The sequence below is a fragment of the Podarcis erhardii genome (assembly GCF_964252035.2).
Source record: "Podarcis erhardii genome assembly, chromosome: 8".
NCBI classification, from domain to species: domain Eukaryota; kingdom Metazoa; phylum Chordata; class Lepidosauria; order Squamata; family Lacertidae; genus Podarcis; species Podarcis erhardii.
The window spans coordinates 58,683,117-58,698,465 of record NC_138499.1 but is presented as its reverse complement, the minus strand read 5'-3'; the positions used below and the strand labels follow the sequence as shown (position 1 = coordinate 58,698,465).

General features: G+C 41.7%; 1 protein-coding gene across 6 annotated transcripts in view; it reads right to left on the bottom strand.

Moving 5' to 3' along the window:
• Positions 1-1,533: 1,533 nt before the first annotated feature.
• The window catches only part of KCNG2 (potassium voltage-gated channel modifier subfamily G member 2), a 53,046-nt gene continuing 39,230 nt past the window's right edge, over positions 1,534-15,349 (bottom strand). For all 6 annotated transcript variants that reach the window (XM_081873431.1, XM_081873426.1, XM_081873428.1 and 3 more), the window contains exon 3: positions 1,534-4,788. In XM_081873431.1, the coding sequence (XP_081729557.1) occupies positions 3,964-4,788 (825 nt within the window). In that variant the 3' untranslated portion in view covers positions 1,534-3,963. The remainder of the gene's footprint in view (positions 4,789-15,349) is intronic.

Here is a 15,349-nt window from a genome sequence, read left to right as displayed (position 1 = left end):
ATGGAGACAGTGCTGTTTTGTGCCACTTGCTATTATCAAAGGCTCCCTTTGGCATAGTACTGTGTGGATTAAAGCGGCAGCTGCTGCTATTATGCAGCAAAAAATAAGTATTTTATTAAATTCCTGCAACAGTGAGAGCCTTGTGGAAGCAGGAAAACACGATGCCCAACATTACCAGAACAAAGGAAAGTGGGAAGTTACTCCCTCAATGTCTAAAAGCAAGGAAAACATAATGATCTGAGCCATTAATTGTAGCCTAAATGAATTTCAAGATGTTTGCAAATTAAGAAAAGCGACAAGGAACAGTTGGGACTGGAATGGGGAAAGATGTTAAGGTTGGAGGCTGAATTCTTAGTGGTAATCTCATGGATGTCATGTGCCAGGGGTAAAGGGGGCTGGAATTGCCGTTTCCACCTTCTTTCTCCCTCCCACAAAAAATTGTTCAGCATGGCAATCAAATAGGGTTGAGAGAAGGCTTCCATTGGTGTCTATTTGCTCTGTATAGGAGAGGCTGAGGGGCGCTAATAGAAATGTCAATCATTTTTTGGGGCACGCTTCAGACAGGCCTTTCTCAGGGACCAGATGAGCCACCGGAGTGCGCAAAATGGAGGGTGGGGCTGGGACTTACTATTGAGTTTAACACCAAGTGCAGTGAGACTGTTCCCTTTTGCCTATACTGCCAGACTCTTTGTGGGCTGCTGATCACTTCGTACTCTGATTCAGACCCACAGAAAACATCATGTCTGGAGGTATCCTTACTGTTGAACATGGAGATGAGATCAGCTGGAGCAAGACTCTCATCTTTTATTATTATAGACACCATGGTATTTAGTAGAGCCCGATTGCATGGAACAACTTAGGCTGCATATACAAGATGTGGGATTTTCTATTACAGGGTGAAGCCTGCACCTCTAGTGTTTGCCTTTCTGCTATATATACCTGGTTCCAGCTCCAGCACTGATTCTTGTCCCTCCTACACCCTCCATGCTTTGTGCAGGCTTTTGGCTGATTCCCTCCCAACCCAGCTTAAACGTCTTTGGTTTGTTTAGAATTAACATATAGATTTGAACATTGTGAAGTGGCCCTTAAAGAAAATATACAGGACAAGGGTTGTACCAAGGACTAAACTGGCCAGTTAACTGGTTGCCTCCTTCACCGACAGCTGCAACCTTATGGGTGCTGTTCCTCACAACTACAGGATGTGTGTAAATACAGCAGCCACATGGGATGAGCTGCTTACCTTGTCTCTCTGCCTATGTTAGCATTCTGATTTAGTGGGATTTAAAAAAAACACACCCACCCAAAATTGTGCTAATCTCAAAACGGCAAAAGAAGCACCATATTGTTTATAAAACCATACACCAAAGAGAATTCCCTAAAGATTGGCTTTCACCCAGTACTTAGGATATGCAGAACTGTCTTACACATTAAATAAAAGCATCTAAAGTTCAGGACAAGAAACTGGGAGTTTGGTTTATGCACGATATAGATTGGCTTTCGTAAGTAAAAGAAGAAAGCACAATTAGATGGGGGTGCTTCAAGAGAATTTTATTTCCAAATATCTTGGAACAAGTGGTAATGAGAAACAGGAAATATTAATTCAAAGCTATGTTTAAAATGATTATTATTTACTAAGGACAGAAGCATTTTGAAAAACAGTAGCTATTTTGTTAGTAAAAAAAACCTGAAATCAATAGACTTCCATGGTCCTGAATATGATCTGGAATGTCATTTTTCTCACAACCTTGCTGACCACAAATTAACTCATCTGAAGAGAAGCTGAACATCTGCCTTACTAGTTACTACTTTCCTCCACTAGAAACTTTAAAAAAAAACAACCCCAAGGCTGATGATGCTCTTATTTTTTTTGCTCAGATCTGAAGCACTTGCTTTTGTAGGGTGATGGGGTGAGGCTCATGGCAACTAAGATGTGTGCCAAACTGCTGCTTGACTGTAGTAGGAAAATAGCAGAGTACCGACTCCTGTCGCTACTGCTCACTCTGTGTAGGACAGCCATGAAGAAATTGTTTGCATGCTCCACATGTAACCAAGTCTGTGGTGAGAAAGGGGTATTCTGTTGTTTTTGTGGTTGGGGTGTTGGGTGTGTGTGTGTGTGTGTGTGTGTGAGAGAGAGAGAGAGAGAGAGAGAGAGAGAGAGAGAGAGAGAGAGAGAATGAATTTCTCAATCCTACTAGAGCATAACTTCTTTCAGTCTTTGTTCTACATCATAACAGCAGCTGTTGCATATCACCGATACAGGAAGCAAAAAGACTTGTGCTTCTTCTCTGTGCATCTTCACAACATTGAAAATTCAGCTTTTTCATATGCTCTCCTCTGCACCATGAGAACTGTGTGCCCTTTTCAGTAGTGGCTCCTCGCTTGTGGAATGCTCTCCCCAGGAAGGCTCACCTGGGACCATCATTACATGTCTTTAGGCACCAAGAAAAAACAATCCTTTTTCATTACGCCTTTGGCTTTTAATTACCTACAGCTTTTATCTACTTTTTTTAAAAAAATCAATCAGAAAGGTTTTTTAGATTTCTTTTATTAATTTAATGTAGGCATGTGTTCATTTTTTGCTTAAAATTGTTGCTTTGAGTTGCCATGGCAAGAAAGCTACTAATAAATTTAATAAATAATAATAATACTGCATCACTTGTCTTTACTGTTCCTATTACATCGGGGCTGGGGAACCTTTATTTCCCCAAGGGCTGAGCAGGCAACAGGAGGGCTTGGCTTTCCCTCTTGCATCCCTTGCCCTATCCCTCTATTCACATCCACATACCTAATCTCTCTTCCCTCCTGCCTCATCCTTCTCGCATTCTCCCACCAGGTGCTTCCCATCCTGGTGGGGCAATTAGGCATTAGAAAAACAGCTCTCATACACACAAATGGGAGTTTTTGGCATGCCTACTTACCCTTGGCGGGAGGGCGGATGACTACAAACCGCCCTGGCTATACAGTATGTAGTATCATCTCCCTGTTCTTTTTCCTACCTCCTCACCTATGTTCACAAACTCTATGTACTGGGGGGGGGGGCACCCTGCCTTTTAGTTATTCGTGGATGATGGGAAGGAACTAAATGTCCTCCAACCAGACACTGACCTTTCTTAGATATGTTTTCTTCAGTTTTGAAAATCTTGGCACCAATGGGCGCCACCTCCTGAGAAGTGCAATAAGATAGCAAACATTGGAAGTAAAAAGCATCATTTTAAAACAATATACATTCAAATCTGAGCAAAAAGGAACATATTGTATACGTCTGCCATCCAAGCTAGGATGCAAAAGCTTACTGTGGTAAATCTGCATGTTTTATTAAATAATGCATAAAGAGCTAAAGCACACGTCAGACCTGTCAGCAGGCAGCCAGAATTGTGGTTATTGATTTTCGTTCTATTGAAGAAAAAATTAAACAGAGAGGTAAACTAGGGGTAGCTTTTGTCAGAAATGGCCCTTTGTCCCCATACTTTCAAATTTACCTTTAACCCTTTCTGTGCAATACTCCATGACTTTTTACAAAACCATGAAACCACCTGTGGTACAGGCTTTAGGAAAAAAATGTTATTGTGCAATCTATCTCTTGCTCCCAGTCCTATGGCACATGTACTTTACCCTGAATTTGGGGCGCTTATTTAAAAACATACACACTACTGTTTTTGCAGTGTTATTCCCCCCTATGTGCACAGTGGAAACCTGTCTTTTAAACTGCTGTTCCTTCAAGATCACTCTTGAGTGCTGAAAAGTATCTTGTGTTCTAAGGATGTTGCAGATGAATTGTCTTCAGTATTATTTTAAGAAACAGGATTGGTCACTTAAGCCAATGCTTAAAAGGGCAGTCTTTCTCCAACACTGTGTTTGGCTGAGTACCCTGATATGGGCAGTTCAGGGGCTGTTTCAGATACGGCAAATATCTACTCGCCCTCGTTCCCATGGAGTTCCTACAATACTTCAGTTTCACTAGAGTCAGCAACTCTTAGTTCCCTGTTCAGTCTCTGCGTGAGCCAACTCTACATCAACCTCTTGTGAACATGTGGCATCTCCTTCCTGGGAACTGTCCTCATTCAGAGTTCTGGTGCTTTCTTCCACATGATGGTACTGTCTGCTAGCAGCTCTCTGCTGTTGCTCTTTAAGCTCGATGTACGAGCGGGAAAAAGTGTGGAATATGGACGTGACAGGGAAAGCCATTAGCAAAATGCCACTCAAGATGCTGCTCAGGGCGACCACCTGGCCGGGAATGCTACGAGGTACCATGTCGCCATAGCCAACAGTTGTCATGGATATGACAGCCCACCAGTAACTGCTGGGGACACTGGTGAATTCATGCTTGGCTCCCATTTCACTCTCCGCCAGGTAAACCAGTGGGGAGAAGAGTGCCATAGCGACACAAAGGAAGAGGACCAGGAGCCCAAATTCCCGCGTGCAACGGCGTACAGTAAGCCCCAGGGTCTGCAGCCCCAGTGAATGCCTGGCCAAGCGCATGACATACAGGATACGGAGGGCTCGCAAGGTGCGGAGGACAAGGCCCACTCTCTCCAAGTACTTGTTTCCACCACCGCTGCCACCGCCACTACCCCCAGGTTTGTCAGTGTTTTTGGTAGAGGCTGTATCTATAATCAAAGAGATGTAGAAAGGCAAGATGGCCAAGATGTCTATAATGTTGAGTGGAGTCTTCAAGAAGGCGCATTTGCTCTCTGCCTGGATGGAGCGCAAGACAAACTCAAAGGAAAACCAAGCCACGCAGACCGTCTCCAGAACAAAGATGTCATGGCACTTCTGGGAACATTCACCCTGTGGAGAAGACAGAAAATGAAAGAGTCACATAGCACAGCAGCAACATTTCCAATTCTATTTTATTAAGTTCCAACGTTTTTAACATATACATAACATAAACGGCCTCGGTCCAGTATATCTGAAGGAGCGTCTCCACTCCCATCATTCTGCCCGGACACTGAGGTCCAGCTCCAAGGACCTTCTGGTGGTTCCCTCACTGCGAGAGGCCAAGTTACAGGGAACCAGGCAGAGGGCCTTCTCGGTAGTGGCGCCCGCCCTGTGGAACGCCCTCCCATCAGATGTCAAAGCGATAAACAACTACCTGACATTCAGAAGACATCTGAAGGCAGCCCTGTTCAGGGAAGTTTTTAATATGTGACATTTTAGTGTATTTTTCATCTTTGTTGGAAGCCACCCAAAGTGGCTGGGGAAACCCAGCCAGATGGGCGGGGTACAAATAATAAATTATTATTATTATTATTATTATTATTATTATTATTATTATTATTATACAGTCAAAACATGATTTCGTCATTTTTGTCGACATCCCACCCCCATTTCCCATGGAGTTATTGTTTTTCCCTTCTGTTGCAGCCTATCTTCTATCTATCAAATCATAACCACAATAATATAATCAAATTACTTCTGTTACTCATAGCTCAAATCCTGCTCACAAGTACATCATACTATAGCATTTCTTTAAACAGTCCAATAAAGGCATCCATTCTTCCATAAAACACTCATCATTAGAGTCTGTTAATTTTGCCAGTTCTGCATAGTCCATTATTTATCCATTCTTCTTTGGTTGGAACCACTTCTTCCTTCCATTTCTGCGCATATAGAATCCTAGCTAGCAACATTATTTGTTGTCGGTTGCTACATTCACAGAGAAGCCCATGCTATGCCAGTGCATATGCATGTTTTTCGAATGTCATACACAAGTAATTTCCTGTAGAATTAAAACTGTAATGATCTTGAATATGCAATGACCTCGTCCCTAAAGAGATGCTCCGCCTTCTTTATTGCAAGCCCTACATTTTCAGGATTTAGTCTTGGAGGCAATGCTTTATTTTTAGAAAAGTTCTACCTGCCCCCATTGGGGGGGGGGAGCAGGTGGCGTTCTAACCCTTAGTGTTGATAAGACCCCCTGCTGAATCCTTACATATCTTTATAGCAGCTATTTCCCCAAGTCAAAATCCCACAGATGAGTGTTAAAGCACTGTCAAAGTAGCACACAGAAATAGTGTGTTTCATGTTCAGGCAAGAGACTGAGCGCAGTTCATGCATGAGTCCTGACCCTCTGCAAAAAAGCTGAGAACAACTATCCTGTACTAAAAAGTGCTGCTGTACTAAAGAGTGCTTCTCTATGAGAACAGAACTCTATTAGTTCTGTTTTACAGAACAATTTCCCCTCCAATATATAAATTAAAACTAATCACTGCTATTTTATTTTATCTCTGGGGCAAAACCTTGCTTGAATGAGTGATTATCAGTTCCTTACTAGAAGACGAACAATGCCCTCGTTTGAAACGCAACAAACAAACTCACCTTCACAGCACTTAAGCACCAATGAAGAATAATAACGATGATTTTTTCTGTGATTGCTCTTCCACTTCCAAATATAGTTGCAATTCACTGTTAGCTTTTTTGCTATTAACTTCCCTAGGAGTGTTAATCACCTCCAGAAAGTAAATAGATTGTATGACAGATAGTTTATTAGGATGATAAGCATGAGTTGTTTTCACTTACAAATTTCACATAATAAATTGTTATTCTGCCTCAGGTGAAGAGAGATGCATGTATTTTAAGAATATAAAATGAGCCCTGATGAACTGGATGTAATACCTACTTTCATCCTACTTTCACTGGAGCTGACCATGGGAAGCACATCAGCAGGGCAGCCTCAATTCATGGTACCCAGCAATTGGTGTTCAGAGGCATACAACCTTGGATGCTGGAGGTTGTACAACCATCATGAGTTGAAGCCACTAATAGTCTTATCCTCAACAAACAGGGATATCAGACTGAACAGCAGAGTTAATACTTTCTTGTATCCCTACAATAAAGCTCTCTACCCTGTGGGTGAGCTAAGAGGCTGGGGGAGGTGTGCCCAGGGTATGGTGTCTTTGTATGAAGCTGTGGTATGACCACTTCTGAAAAAAATGCTCTGAACTTGATAGGTATTTAACAACTACTGCCAGGTCACAAGCGAGGACAAGGTACGGTAGTTGGGACAGTCCTGGTGCCACAGAGGCAGGCATTCCTGGAGGAAACTGATTTGTCTCCAAGATGGTCCAATGCGTGTGGCTTTTGAGGCCTTTTTTGATGGCCTTGGCAACATCTGATGTCCCCTCAGCCCTCATGCTGCCTTTGCAAAGCAGGGGTAAGCAAGGTGCTGGGCTTTGGGAATGAGGCATGAGGGCTCTGACAGGGTCCTACAGTCCTTCCCAAAGCCCATTTTGCACATTCCCAGTTTTGGGAAGGACACAGGATCACTTTAGGACCCTGCCAGAGCCTTGCACCTCCTTCCCAAAGCCCAGCACCCCACTAAACCGCTTTGTAAGCGTGAGGGCTGGGGAAGGTGTCAAATTTTTGCCTCCCTCCCGCTGCACAACAAAGCAGTGTGCAGCCCATGAGTTCCCGTGGCAAAGTATTATTGCGGCCCACTTAGAGGTTGGGCCACCCTGATCTAGACTCATCCCAATCTGGGTTCAAACTTAGGTTTGGGACTGAATTGGTCTTGGTTGCCCTGATGAACGGCCTTTATCAGGGGAGGCCCAGGAGAAGTACAACCCTGTTACTCTTAGTTGTCTCATCAGCTGTTGATATCATTGACCATAGTGTCCTCCTGTGTGAGATGGGTCATGTTCCTACAGTGGTGCTGGACTTATTTCCAAGGATGGTTCCAGAAGACAGTATTTAGTGTCAGGTGGTTGAAGTCTTTGTTCCAAAAACTCACCAAGTGGAGGCAATGGCACCACATATGAATGTACAGATAATACTGTATACAAATAATAATACTAATGTACCCATACCATGGGAGACCTGATATCAAAGGAAATAGTAACCAGTGTATGTTTTTGTTTAGCAAGATACTAAAGCCATTTCAATTACCACATGGCCAGGTATCTCTGAATTAACTTGATGTGCTTAGTAGTTGCCAGCAATGTTATAATGCCAGTTTTGGGAGCACAAAAGAACAAACTTGACACATATTGCACATAGCTATGTCACAAATATGTCAGCAGAAAGGTTTATAACATGCAGCTGTGCCTGCATCATGGTTATGTGCCAAATATCAAGCTCCAAATAAAGTATTAGATTTTACTTATATAAAAGGTGTTTGAATAACCAAAGTTTATTCAGTATAAGAGCTGAAAGTTCTCGATTACCATCCATTTCTCCCAACACTTACAGAGAAGAGGAAAGAATTTGTTCAACTACTGAAAAGTATACGGACCCGCAACCACCTGTATCATATCCTAATTTCAGTTTCATTTCAGGTCTGGTCAGTTGAGGACATATAATAAAGAATATTTCAGAGAAGGGTGGAATTCTCCCCTGCTGAATTAAAGTACAGTGGTACCTCCGGTTATGAACTTAATTCGCTCCAGAGGTCGGTTCTTAAGCTGAAACCGCTCATAACATGAGGCGCGCTTTCGCTAATGGTGCCTCTCACTGCTGCCGCTGTGTGGCTTCCGCTCACATCCTGGGGAAAAGTTCGCAACCGAGAGCGTCTACTTCTGGGTTAGCGGAGCTCGTAGCCCAAAGCGTTTGCAAGGAGGACAGTATGTAACATGAGGTTCTACTGTATATTTTGTGGAGCTTGGATTTGGGTTTATATCCACTTGTCTTACATTCATACTACATTTTATACAAAAGAATTGTGACCTCCTGACTTGGTTGGCCTGAATCTATTCTAAAGCCAGAAATTTCCAGGTGCTTACTCTGAACATTTTACAGGATGCTGGAGTTTGTGTTAATACACACTATTTGTTATCTGATAGAACAAACATTCGCTTTAAATTGGAGAATCCTAAGCTACACTCTGCTGCGGAGGGTTCTGCAAAGGTTAGTGATATTCAGACATCCCTGGAGGCCAACAAAATATATAACAGGAGAGGGATGAAGGGCTAATTACCCAAGGGAGCCCTTACAAAATATAATAAATAGGCAGCTCCAAGCTGAGTTCCACCTCCTCACTGCCTCAATATAGTACAGCTCTAGTACTTTTGAGATGTCAAACTCATGGACAATGAATGCACCTGGGAGGGTTTTGAGGAGATCCCCTAACCTGTATATGTTCAGAAGAAAGCATGAATGGAGGTGCCTGGTGATATTTTTTTAAAAAAAAACCCATTCTTCCTTATGGGAAGATCTGTGGCACGCATAGCACTTTCTCCATAACTGCGAGATATGTGTACATATACAACAGAAGTGAATGGGCGCATGCACATGAAAATGGGCAAAATATAGTGAGCAGGGGAAATCTACTCAGATTTCACAGGTCGATACTTGTGTGTGCATAGTCATAACATCTGAAAAATATGCCAGAGCTCTACTGTATATAGGTGTTCTTACATAACTAAAGCACTTGTCAGAGAACACCTCCACATTTATTTATTTATTGCCTTTGCTTTCTCCCAACAACTATGTTTAATCCTACTCAGAATGTTTTAAGCCAATTGATATTTTTTCCATTTAAACAGCAACACAAGAGCCAATAATATAATGACTGGATAACAGCAGTAAAAAAAAAATCCCCTTAATCCGTTCAGAGTAAAACGCCTGGTCCTCAATAAAGGTGATACTGAGAGCTGAACAGAGCTCATATACATACTAAAAGTCACCAGTTAAATCCCGAAATATGAAGTTTTATGATTTCTTTCACAGTAAGTACAACTGCAGCTGATATAGGAACAAAGAAAATTCTGCTGTGGAGTCTTGTCACCATTCCTCTTTCTCCCTCAAACTAATTGCAGCAATTCTATGATTCTGTGGTCAGCCTGCATAGGCCTCCGCATCAGAAGATGAAAATCTGCTCCTGATAACAGACACAAGGAGGGACAGAATCACTGCAGCACCCTGTGATTTGCCACTATTTGTGCTCCACTTTTTTTTTTGTACGAAACCATGCACCTTACCAAGAAGTACTAGCTTTTTGTGAGATTCAGGTCGCTCAACAGCACTATGCAGGCATTCCTGCTGGTAAGGAGACAAGGGCGCATGGGCCATCCCATCCCCAACATCCCCACACATGACAGCAGCACCCGCTCCAGCACACACACACAGGGAATTAAGAAAAGGACCAGCCCACATGACCCTGCTCCTCCTACACAGTTGCTCTTTTTGTAACTATTGTCCCTTCTTCATTATATGATTTTTTTTTAATTGGCAGGCTTGTACAACTGCACAGGAATTCCAGGCAACTGCAATATTTGTCTACTAGCATAAGTTCAGAACATGGCAGCCCCACGATCCCGAAATCTTATCGTCTCTTCTCAAGCCATAATGACCCCAGTCTCCAACTCCATTTTTTCCCCAAAGAAAGATGGATAGGTATATACATCATTTTCACAATTCATGTTTAAAAATTATACTGTGCCATGTTGTATGTATGATGAGAAGCATGCAAAAGGAGGAACCCATTGCCACACTAACGTGACCCTTCTGCCAGGGCAAATGTTTTGGCTTGCTTGTCAGAACAATCTCCCACCCCCTCTCTGTGTGTGTCATTCTGGCAGTTCTCCCAACACTCCTAGAGTTGATTTTGGGAAGCACATGGGGGAGGAGAGGCGGGGAAAGCCCTGTTGAGCAAGCAGGAGTCCTTGGGCGTGGGGTCTGCCCGACATTAGTTGAATCCTGCTCAAGGATTATATCTGGCCCTGTGAAACTATGACAAGTCTTGATGTGGGCACATAATTATGTTCATATTTAAAGGCTTGAACTGAGAAGGAGAATTAGAAAATTGAAGTGAATGCTAGATAGAAGTACTGTAAGCATGGTCAACAAACCCATATCAGAAAAACATTTTCTCTCATTGACTTTAGTTCTGTACAGTAAAACCAGTGAAGTGTCCATTTTGCTTTATGCTGATTACCTAGTCCTGCTCTCTTTCAACAAAACTGGACTCAGAAGGATGCTGGTCAAATCTGGCCAACTGTAAAAAAGAACACCTAAAAGTTAAACATGCCAAAACTAAGGTTGCCCTATTCGGTAAGAGGGTTACCGAGTCCAAGTGGACATTAGATGGTCATACACTCGAGCAAGTACATATATTTAAATACCTAGGATTACTTATTGATGAAAAGATTTCAAGGAAACCCCATGTGAATGCAATTAAGCTATTACAGTGGTACCTCTGGTTACGTACTTAATTCGTTCCGGAGGTCCGTTCTTAACCTGAAACTGTTCTTAACCTGAAGCACCACTTTAGCTAATAGGGCCTCCTGCTGCCGCCGCGCGATTTCTGTTCTCATCCTGAAGCAAAGTTCTTAACCCGAGGTACTATTTCTGGGTTAGCGGAGTCTGTAACCTGAAGCGTATGTAACCCAAGGTACCACTGTATCTGTCCCCTCTACTGGACAGCTATACAGGTTCTTCCACTTGAGGGTGGAGAATTTAATCAATCCAGCCATCAAGATCTACGTGTCCAAGATCATCGCACAAATGCTTTGTGGGGCTGAGATGTGGGGAAGCAGTATCAAATCAGTAAAACCACACTCCTGCAATATCTCTCCCGTTAAAATCAAGTTTCCAGTTTCAAGATGGCAAAATGTCCTGGATATTTGTGGTACCCTCTGTAGTTTAATTTGTATCCAGGAATGTTTGCTGAAGCCAGAAGGATGAGGCTCTAAGCCATGCTTCCTGCCAGTGAACTAGAAGCCTAACACTTCCTCTTAGATACAGTCTGTTTCAAGTGAGTCATCTGGCTCATGAGTGACCTACTGCATGAAACTAAGCAGCAACCAATCATTATGACTGAAAACATACAACTGGAGCGAGCTTTGGCTTTGGCTCGCTCTTCTGTGCCAATACTGGCAAAGGCATTCCCTCTTCTGTTAGTCCCAGCACTACCATTGAAAAGACACAAATTGACAGGAGCTTTCTCAACAAAGGTTATAAAGCAACCACTTGCCTAAAATGTTAGGCTGTCATTTTCTTTGCAAGGTTGGTTTGACAGAGCTGCTTTCACACTGTGGCAACTCCTAAATCCATATTAGCCTGGGTGCAGTATTCTCACAAGTCCTTATAGCACTATGTCCCAGCTCTTAGTTGTGGTAAAGGGTATTTTTTTATTTTTTTTAAAGCGTTTATTAATTTTCCAATTAGAACATCTAATTAACATATCAAATCAAATCCAATGAAAATAAAAAACTTTTTAAAAAAGTCCAATTGTCTTCCAAATTGTAATAATTTTTGTTTTGGCTTCCGACGGTCTGAATTCTGAAGTGCTTTCAGCATCATAGTCCTGCCTCTCATCATCATCAATGTTTTTCATAATTCCATATCTGATTTTTTCCTCCACATTTTGACTCTGGTTATGTGATCCTCATTCATGTCAGAAAACAGATCCTTTTTTTTCTATGGAGCGCAGATTTGTCCGTATATTGTACTGGTAAAGGGTACTTTAGCACTTCCTATTATTTTTGTAGGTATGGTCTACCAAAACAGATGAAGACGGTAGGGATGCACAAATATGCCAACTTCAGTTTCTCATTTTTTGAACCCTAGGTTCAATTCTCCACATTTCCACATCAGTCTGAGATTTTTTTAAAGTCCTCATGAAAATTAACCAGCATTTGCATGAGAATTTATCCCAACATACACTTTTGTATGCAATTTCCCCTAAAATAATGCCTTTTTGCATGTTATTTTCACTAATATACACATTCTTATGGACACTTCACCCCAGTATATGCAGTTCTGTATACACTGCATGGCTAGAGAACTGCATTAGAGAGCTGAGTCCAGGTTTACTTAGTTAAAGGCAGTTCCACATATTTTTATGACATACCAGGGCACAGATTTCTGACTTCTTGGATCCTCAAATTATAGCCTAAACTGATTCACTTAGTTACAGTAGATTATATATCAAAATGATATATAAACAACAGAAACCATTTTAGTAAAATTGCCAGTTGGATGTGAAACAAGGTCTGTGCTTGTTTTATGAAGCAAAGCTTCTAGTTCCCAATTCTTAAAACAGAGTACTTGTTTTCACATGCATCTCCTACCATGGCTGCTGCACAAAACAGGAAAACAAGAAGTGTAATAAAGTATGTGTAGTATAATGCAAAAAATAATAATAATAAAAAATCCGACAGTATCAAGTTCTCTGTATGAGTTATAATGGTTAATACCTACAAATCTTCCTCCTCTAACACAGTGTCCAATTCAAGACTACTGAACCACATATTCCTATTAAAATTTCATTAATTGCAACAGTTTTTCACTTGTAAGTTGAGAAGAGAATCTAGCAGCGAGGCTCCTTTGCACAGATGTTACTTAAACAGCATTGTTCCCATTATAATAAACGCTGATATGGGCACACAGTACCTTTCTCTGCATACGTAATAGGCCAGCTAGGCAGCTTCTTCTTTCTTTCCTTTTCAGCCTTAGTTTGGGGGAGGAATTGGTGAACGTTAAATGCAAAGTTTCTTTTGTTAACCAAATTTCTTCTTTCTCTCCGCTATTCAGAACCAGATGCAGAGGTCAGTATTTCTTGAAAAGCAACAGGTAATCAAAGCCAAATCATTTTGGTAAAAAAAGATATCAGAACTTGCATATTGAAAAGATGTACTAAACTAGTAAAAACAAAACAAAACAAAACAGCAGACAGACAAATAAATATATTTATTTGTTTCTCAGCTGTGTAAAACAGTGGTCAGAAGACAGTTAAAAGCAAGCCATTATTATTAACCAAGTGAAGCAGGCAGGAGGTTGCTTAGTTGGTTAAAAGTATTAAGAAGTGCCTATCTCTTCTACAGTGGTGCCCCGCAAGACGAATGCCTCGCAAGACGAAAAACCCGCTAGACGAAAGGGTTTTCCGTTTTTCAAGGCACTTTGCAAGACGAATTTCCCTATGGGCTTGCTTCGCAAGACGAAAACGTCTTGCGAGCCTTGCGAGTTTTTTCCCTCCCCCCCTTTTTCTAAGCCGCTAATAGCCGCTAAGCCGCTAATAGCACTAATCCGCTAAGCTGCTAATAGGGGTGCTTCGCAAGACGAAAAAACCGCAAGACGAAGAGACTCGCGGAACGGATTAATTTCGTCTTGCGAGGCACCACTGTATTAGTTTCCCAATACCACCTTAAGTATTAGATGGCTGCCACAGGTCTGAAAAAGCAAATGAGTCTTGCCCCCACTTTCACAGGACAACACGTCAATGGCTGCTGCTTAATCTGCAGTTACATGAGATTCTGCCACCAGCTGCCCCTTTACAGCAGAATCAGACCCCTGAAAATCAAACCTTTGTAGTATGGCAGCAACAGGTTAGGATTTTGATATATGTGGTAAAACGATGTTCCATTTTATGCTTTGCCCTGGCATATCAATAAGCAGTTTATCACTGCTCTAATTAATTAACTATTTGCCCTTTGTTGCTTGTCACCATCAGTTACAATAATATGCTGCTTCAAGGATATTACATTTTTATACCAGCTTATTATCATAGACAATTTGTTTTATCCTGAAATTACTTTTTGAAACTTTGTCAGCAGTCACTGCCCGAGGACATAATCACCTCTGGAGTGCTTCAGGCTGTATGTGTGGGATAAATCAGCCTCATATAACCAACATGCTTAACACTGATTAATGAATGAAGGGGTTAAGCACCATAGAGCAAGCTGTCCTACTAGGCTTAGCTAGGTCACATCCGCTCACATTGAGAGGAAGGGCTACCAAACTCTTTGTTCTCCCACTTTCCACCATCCTTCTGCCCTGTGAACCTTACCAGTAAGAAGGTCTAAGCAGAATGCTCCAAGCTTAGACCACTTGGAGCAAGCCATCTTTGTGTTTCTATACAAATAATTTAGAAACTCCTACCATTCTGGAACCTAAGTTATACTGCCTGTCTTTTCTTGCTGCTGTATAGGAAAGCCTATGAAATCTGAACTTTGAAGAGTTTGTAAGTAAACCGTTTTACTTATCAAATGTGTGGTCTTTTTTGTGCTGAGGGAAGTGGCAAACTTTGTAAGCAATTTAGAAGGGGATATTTTAAAGGTCTAACAGCATATTAAATTTTGTAAGGTTTTAAGTAAGAATTCTGAAAAACAATTCACTTAAAACTTGTCAGAATTTTGTACACATGCAAGTACTCAGTCTCCACTGATTCTAGAATGAACTGTTGTGTGTATGCAGCCTTAGTAGACACACGTTGGATCAAGGAGCAAGTCTCAGTCAACTCTGCTTACATAGACGGCATTTCAATTTCTCAAAGCTCTTTCTGTCACTAGAAGAGAACCTTTGGATCCAACCAAAGGTTGCAATACAACAGCAGCAGCTAGGCAACAGAACTTTGGGAGACATCTGCTCAAACTAATTTTTGAAATTTAGTATCTCCATAATAATGTACTAGGTT